The 8245-nt window shown below is 38.3% G+C and overlaps 1 protein-coding gene across 2 annotated transcripts in view; it reads right to left on the bottom strand.

Moving 5' to 3' along the window:
• Window positions 1–6320: 6320 nt before the first annotated feature.
• Window positions 6321–8245, bottom strand: part of LOC130549993 (fucolectin-like) — a 7495-nt gene continuing 5570 nt past the window's right edge. For both annotated transcript variants that reach the window (XM_057327328.1, XM_057327327.1), the window contains exons 4-7: window positions 7994–8133; window positions 6961–7049; window positions 6742–6832; window positions 6321–6585 (exon numbers count right to left, since the gene is read on the bottom strand). In XM_057327328.1, the coding sequence (XP_057183311.1) occupies window positions 6563–6585; window positions 6742–6832; window positions 6961–7049; window positions 7994–8133 (343 nt within the window). In that variant the 3' untranslated portion in view covers window positions 6321–6562. The remainder of the gene's footprint in view (window positions 6586–6741; window positions 6833–6960; window positions 7050–7993; window positions 8134–8245) is intronic.

Below are 8245 nucleotides of genomic sequence, written 5' to 3'. Positions count from 1 at the left end.
TGCTTCACATACTACACATGCGCAAAGATTCACTAGGGTGGACATATTGGGCGTTGCGTTCCTCCCCATTCATTTCAATGGCAGTGACGCATCTTGTTAATATATAATTAACATCTTTGATCACTGTTGTGACTGATTGACAGAGTACTTATTAAAAAGTTACAAATAAGTTTCTCTTTTTGAATTCCTGTATACAGGCACATGTTTGCATGTGACACAGCAAGATTAAATTAAGATTTCTCTTAACTCTTAAGACTTGTAAACACCTGGTCGATAATAACACGCGCTTATCGCCAGTGTTTTTCGAGATGTTTTTCGGCATTCACACCCAAGCGATTTTCACTGGTGGTGAGCCGAGTGAACGTGAAAATTCACTCCCTGACATAGATGCCGCTTAATGAAAAACAGAAATATCCGAGTACACAAGGTGGCGCTGCGCAATTTTATGATTCTGACACTCACTTGTCCAACAGAAGAAGAATTCATCTTGCTTCCTCTTCGTCAAATGTGTGCTCGGCAAGAGGCTTTTGTGCTTGAGCGCCCCCAAGTCGTGTTTTACTGTAACTTCAGCAGCTCCAGGCACGTGAACAACAGCGCCAATCTCATTGGTCGGCCAGTATTTAACACAGCGCATCAAACAAATTTTTGTTTTTGTTATTATGTTTTTGCGCATGGCGTTTTGTGCGTAAGTGTGCACACTCACATTGGTGCCCTTTGTTTAGTCACGAGGCGTTAAACGTTGACAATAAATGGGCTGGATTATCGTCCCTGTGTGGACAAGCCTTTAAGCGGACGAATTCTACTTCTGCTGCTACCTGAGCAGCCTCATAGCGGCTACAAGCAGATTCTGTAAGTTCTGTGTTGGGGTCGGTACACACAGCCCCACCATCCTCTGCCTGCGGAAGAGTGCCACATGGTTTCCAAACGATATTTCTGCCTTTGCCGGTTCCATCAGCTTAGTAAATAAATCCATGTGTATTGCACTGGAAGCTTATACAGCGACATTAGAGCTGATGAACCGTTCCGTCAGGGTTCCTGTCTAGCGTGTCTTTGTTTTTTCTCTGTGTAGATGTTTTCTTTAGATGTGAGCACATGGCCTGTTTGACAGTCTGCCATGTGCTTTCATGTCATGGTGTTGTGACCCCGCCCTCTCGTTACCCTGTTAATTACCTCATTGTTGTTTTACTCTCCTCACCTGTTCCTTGTCATTGTTTTCTCTCTCTCTCTCCCCTCCTGTTCCTCCTTTTGTCTCCTGATGTTCTTCCTTCATATTCCCTGTGTTTCTCTTGTCCTGTGTCAGACCGTTGAATGTATTTAGTTACCACCTGACTCCCTCGAGAGGTCTCTCTAGTTTAGATTTTACAGTCTAGTTTTTGCACTCACTGCTGTTTACCCTGTCTTGTCTAGGCTCAGTGTCTTCAGTCGCCTGCACGTTTTCCCTGCCTCTGCTGTGTCACAGATTCCTACCCCGGCGGCTACGGCTGGCTTCTCCCCTACTGGCCTTTCGGTTTCTACCTCTCGGCCGAGCTCCGCTGTTCTCCCTGCGACTGCCTCCACTCGGCAAGAACCCAGCAGCAGGGACGGCTCCCCCGGCTCGCGGCAAGAGCTTCTTGGTTCAGAAGCATCTCTCCCTTCAGGGTTCCATCTCCGTCTGTGTGGTCGACATCACTCCCCCAGTCGGTCAAGTTAGCCAGGAGGCTCCCACCTCGGTCACCTCTGAACTCCCCGGGCCACCAAGCCCTGCTCCTCTAGCCTTGCCCATTACCCTGGCCGAACTTACTTGTATTGTGACTGTTGCCTGTGTTGTTTAATAAAGACTTGTTTAACCCCATTTCTGATTCCGACCCCATTTCTGACACGTTCTCATCGTTCACGTTATGATAACAGAGCCGGTGCTAATGGTGCTGCATTCGTTCCAATATTCACAAACCCTTCAACAGCTTATTAATTTCAGAGAATTTGGAGTGAGAACCAGCGACTATCACATCTCACACTGTAAAAACTAACAAAGACATTTACTAACTGTAAATAAGTTCAATTGACTTCATTTTTTTAAAAGATAAAGCGTGGTCATGATATATAATGCGATGAGTATTAACTGTGCTCATGCCAGTACTGAGATTACTGTACTGTCTCTCATCTTATTTGCGAATTGTGTTTGACTTGACACACAGTAAGTCTGCGTAACAGTAAGTAACAATGAAACTATTAAATAATGGGATTAGTTAATATAAAATTACAGGTACAATTGAGTAATTTCAACTTAATTAATTTAAAGGGATATTTCACCCAAAATGAAAATTCTGTCATCATTTACTCGCCTTCGAGTTGTTACAAATTTGTATAGATTTCTCTGCTGAACACAGAAAGATATTTGGAAGAATGCTTGTAACCACCAGAGGTGGGTAGAGTAGCCAAAATCTTTACTCAAGTAAAAGTACAAGTAACTAGAGAAATTGTTACTCAAGTAAAAGTAAAAGTCACTATTCTAAAAATTACTTGAGTAAAAGTAAAAAAGTATGCAATGAAAAAGCTACTCAAGTAGCTAGTTACTTAGTTACTTTGTATCTGATTATATAGGCCTACTACATAAAATTAATATTAATGCCAATATTTTAATATTACATTTTAATCAATTTTTAATTATCATAAGCAGATATCTTTGCAATATACTAGAGAGACTAAAGAATAGACAAACACAGAAGAGACAAGCATTTCTGTACATTTCATCTAGTCCTGATGTCAATGTAGTTTACACAACTTATTTAGAATAATAGACCATGTCAAACTAAAGCATGAACTAAACTCAGAGCATTTCCTAAGATGATCTAGAACATCTGCAGTGCTCTCTTAAATGAAATACACATTTGTGAACAAAGCTCATGTTTTCTCGTGTTGTGTCACGTGTGTGTTGTGAAACGCTCTTACTTGTAAACAAACAGTAAACAGTGAACCACACGCCCATCAACAAGTTTTCTTCCTTCTGTTCTTCAAATGTATATTTCTGCAAGCCCACGTCTCTGTGTCTGACAGGTAACGCGCATGTTGCTGTGTCTGACGAACAGGTCGCGCGGGTGCGCGCATATGGCGGGCATTTATCATCGCTGGCAAACAATATGACACATTTGCAGTTTTGATTGTATAGATATAGATTCATATCCACTTCATCCAACGCTCTTTGTGTTCTGCGTGTTCTTAAGTTTCGCGCTACGAGGAGTGAGTAATCCTGCTTCAGATGATTCAGATCGTGCTGCGAACTGAACAAATCATTTGAACTGATTCATTAGCCTATTCAAATGGTTTTGACCATTGTTCAATTAATGCTTTCAAAAGAATCGACTCAAAAGAATCGATCACTCGGGAATGCCCGTAAGAAGAGACGACGACCTTGAAATAAACAACGCGTTTTAAAAAGCATATTTTAAAATGAAGGAACGAAGGAACGTCACGCAATGTAAGTTATGTAACGAAGTAAAAGTACAGATTTTCTATTAGAAATTTACTCAAGTAAGAGTAAAAGTACACACTTTTAATTTTACTTAAAAAGTACATATTCTCCAAAATGTTACTCAAGTAAATGTAACGAAGTAAATGTAGCGCGTTACTACCCACCTCTGGTAACCACTCAGATTTTGAGTCCCATAGACTCCCATAGGAGGAATAATTACTTTATGATTTTTTGTTCTGTTGAACACAAATGAAGACATTTTGAAGAATGTATAGACAGCAAACAGTTCTGGGGTACTTTTAAATACCAGTGTTTTTTTTCCTACTATGGGAGTCAATGGGGGTCGAGATCTGTCTGGTTATAAGCAATCTTCCAAATATCTTTCTCTGTGTTCATCAGAACAAAGAAATGTATACACATTTGGAACAACTCGAAGGTGAGTAAATGATGACAGAATTTTCATTTTTGGGTGAAGTATCCATTAAAGTAAATTTGAGTAAAAAGTATTCCGAAAAAAAATCATAAAAAGTAAGAAATACTTTTAGCAAGCTAAATTCAAAATGTAATTAAGTTTAGTTACGCTTACTTCATTCAAACAAGGCAGCGAGTTTAAAATTTTGTTTTCACAGTTATCCATTCTTTCAAGTTGATTTCTATACACTGTAAAATCAGGCCAAATATACTATATTGATATGAAGGAATAAAATGACTGTAGCCTATGTGAGTTTGTCATTGATTATGAGCAGATTTTACCTCGATGAAGATTTCACTCAGTGTGTCCTCTTCTATCAGTACATTAATACATCAATATTCATGTGAATATTCAGTACATTAATACATCAATACATCCGTCTTTCTTGTTGTATTTCTCTAGCAGCTCCAATCCAGACCCTCATGACACCCAACACTTCAAGTTCACTAAAATGTAAGTGTCTTTGGATATTCAAGTACTTTTCTCAGTTGTCATTTTAAATCTAATGTTCAAATCAAATCAGGTGCAAATGCAAAACATCAAAGTTAAATAAGGATTTGTGTTAGTGGCACAAAAAGGATGTCTGTATGGTTGCGCTTGTTTGTGCATGGGTTTCATGTCATGAGTTTGATTCAGGAACACAAATACTGATTGTAAATGCATAGCTGTATATATTTACACATGTACGTAATGTTTTTTTATGAATGTTAAAGAAGTTCAAATACAGTCAGGGGTGTGCACACATGACTCTCTGACAACAATAATGACGTAAGATACATTTGCAACACAATCTAACGGCAAAAAACGTAACTATTTTATGAGGTGGCTAATTTTAGCTGATTCGTATGAATTCATAGGATCTCATTCATACATTAGTACGGTTTGATTTCACGCCGTTGACGTTAGGTTTAGGGGCAGGGTTAGGGGTGGGGCTTCAGTATTGCTTTTTTCTAGTACTCCTATGTTTTTGTACAATTCACAACATATGAATTCACACAGATTATCCACCTCGTAAAATAGTCACAGATTCCCAAGATCAGGTTGACATTTCCTGTTTATTTGAATACCTTTGCTTCCGCTTATATTTGTTTTATTTACTTCTGCATTGTCAATGTTTGTCGTAGTAAAAATATTTACCATCTTCACTTTATGATGATCATCAAAATAAATGTATAACCCCCTTTGCTTGAGAACAGGCAGACACACTCTGTCAGTTTAAATCTAGACTAAAGACGCATCTTTTTAATCTTGCATACACTACTCTTCCATAATATAAATCTTCTGAGGGTTTAGGCTGCATTAGTTAGATCAACCGGAACCAAAAACACAACTGATGTACTTGTTGCATCAAAGAGTACAGAACAGTACTCTACTCTCAGCCAGTCTTGTCTCATTGTTCCAAGGTTACCACAGCGAGCAGGATGCAGTTCATGGCCTGACCTGATGGTAGAGCGGAGAATGGGAAGTGGGGACCTGACAAGAGCTGAGATGATAGAGCTGGATAAAGAAGGACGCGGTCTCTTGACATGTCTTCACCACAAAACTTCAAATGCTATTAGATTATTAATGATAATCTTAAACTATAATTTATTTTATTATTAAGTTTATTTATTTTATTTAGCCTTGTTGTGCAAGTTCTCTGGAGCTTGTGCAGAGGCAGCAGCTTTTGCCAGAGGGGAACTGGAATCCCCTGGTTGGGCCTGGGTTCTCCTGAGGTTTTTTTTCTCGATTAGAGTTTTGGGTTCCTCGCCACCGTTTGCATACTGTTTTTGCACTATCTGCCTGACCGGGGGGGCTGCTTTAGAATCTTAAAGTTTTACTTAATTAATATTGCATATAGGAATTTATTATCTGCTATATTTGACCTGTGCTTCTCTCTCCTTTATCCTAAATGTGTGCTCTCACTGAGCGTGTGTGTGTGTGCGTACTTGTCTGTGTACGTACGTGTGTGTGTGTGTGTGTCTCTGTGTCTGTGTGTGTTGGTGCGTGTTGTGTGTGTGGAGTGTTTTGTGTGTGGGTGTGTCTGTCTTCTGTGTTTTCAACCTTTTCTTGTTTTTACAGGTACAACTTTGATTGTTTTGCTTGTAGTCAATGTGTCTCATGTGCAGCTGCTTTGTAACAATGAAAATTGTAAAAGCGCTATATAAATAAAGTTGAGTTGAGAGTTGAGAACAGTGTCTGACAAAAGCAAACAGCAGCCCACATTTCTCCCAATGTAAATCTGTGGTGAAAAATAGAAGTGCGGCACGCCCTGTTGTTTCTTTACATACATCACGTGTTTCTTAAAATTACCATTATGAAAGCATAAATAAGATAATAAGAACAGCAAACATTTATTCATGGCACATGTTTATTAGCACAATTGTTAGCGTTAGCATAGCAAATGAATTAATAGGCAAAGCAAAGATGTAAAACATATAAAACAAAAGTAAATAAATATAATAATATTATAGATATAAAATATACCAATGACACACGACTGTTGTACTACACACTGTCCCTCAGGTTATACACAACTAACACCAGAAACATAGAGAGAATGATCTAATGAGCTTCATGTTATAACATTCAGCAGTGACACCAGCAAGAACAACAATAGAAATCACTGAATGAAATCAATGAGCATTTAGTTTGTATCCAGATTAAAGATGTTTAACACAAGAACCTGTAAACAACAAGAATGAAGTCAGTCAGATGATGTAAGCAATAGACAGGCTGTGCTTTATCATGAATCAAGGACTGAAATAAAAGATAGAATCAAAAGATGTTAGTTTTGAAGAAAATAATCCAGACTTTTGGATGTGTTTGTGTGTGTACTCGCCTCTGTCTGCCTTCTCTTCCTCTTCTTTCTCGGGCCGTTGTGTCCAGGACAGTTTAACATCAGAGGTGTTTAATCCAAGAGCAGACTGCAGCTAAAATTCATCAAATATTTCAATACACACGTCTCATCACCACTCATGTCATATATTTACACACATCAAACACTCTTGTATATCACTTCTCTTTTAAATAACACATTTATGAGGGAGTTTTAAGTCACCTGGTGGAGGATTTTGTCGCTCTCAGCAGCTACATCACCACTGGAGGACATTTTCAGCCTCAGAAAGGTTCTTTTTCTTTGACCTAAAACTGAAAGCACAAATTCAACAATCTCATACAAATAAAAACACTCACATTTAAGGGAAACATCAAGAGGGCACCAATGAAACAAAGCAGAAAGAAGTGTTGATGCAAAATTAGACATATATGTATATAATCATGATGATGGGCAGGGAGGGGCAGTATTTCAAATATAAAATGGTATTTTGTCATTTGTAATTGATAGGGTTGATGAAAATGGCTTCATATGTTGTATGAAAATACTTTAGTGTTTGTATACTGTAAAATACTTTGTTAGAAGTCTACATGTAAAGTTAACCCCGATTAACTTAAATATTTGAAAACTATAAACAATTCTCACATATTTGTGTGTATTAGTAATCAAAAAGTACTCAAATGTACTCTGTTACTTTTATAAAGTAATTGAGTAAAAAGTAAAAGTTTAAAAAGTAACACCTAATTCAGACCGCACGCTGCAGCATAGCAGAATTAACAATCAAATGATTCATTAGTTAGATACTAGTTGCTATGAACGCAGGTGCCATCAGTTGTCTTCTTACGAATGACTTGTTTGTTTGTTTGTTTTGTTTTGCAAAGTAGGCCCTTGGTTACCAAACACCAACTAAATTAGGAGACAATGGGCTCCATGCAGGCGTTACTTCCGCGGTTAACAAAAGACCGTTCCTCAGTTTCCAGTTGGGTAGAATTAAAGCAAAGAGAAATGGTAAACTGAGAAAATAGTTCAATTTAGCAGATGCTGTACACTGCGCACACAACAGTGGTAGTTAGAAATGCTGTCCTACCGTTTTTGAAATGATACTTTCATACTTTTACATGTCATTTTAATATTAATACATGTCATTTTAATTATATACATGGTGTGGCTGCTGTATTTTGTAGTTCATTTTGATACACTTAAAATTAAGGTTTTGGTGTTTTAGCTCTACAAAACAGTGTAATCTTTTAGGAATTACATTTTCCATAGACCTCCACTTCACAAATAGTGAGATGAGTTGTCTGTCCAGGCATGGCCAAATTCACATAACGTCCGTCCATTGCACCACATGAGTAACTGACGGGGACATGAATTGTAATTCCAGAAGTTACAGCACATCTAGAGAGAGAGAGAGAGAGAGACAGAGAGAGAGAGAGAGAGAGAGAGAGAGAGAGAGAGAGAGAGAGAGAGAGAGAGAGAGAGAGAGAGAGAGAGAGAGAGAGAGAGAGAG

The sequence above is a fragment of the Triplophysa rosa genome, unplaced genomic scaffold (assembly GCF_024868665.1).
Source record: "Triplophysa rosa unplaced genomic scaffold, Trosa_1v2 scaffold207_ERROPOS546186, whole genome shotgun sequence".
Lineage (NCBI taxonomy): Eukaryota > Metazoa > Chordata > Actinopteri > Cypriniformes > Nemacheilidae > Triplophysa > Triplophysa rosa.
This window is presented reverse-complemented; position numbering and strand designations above follow the sequence as displayed.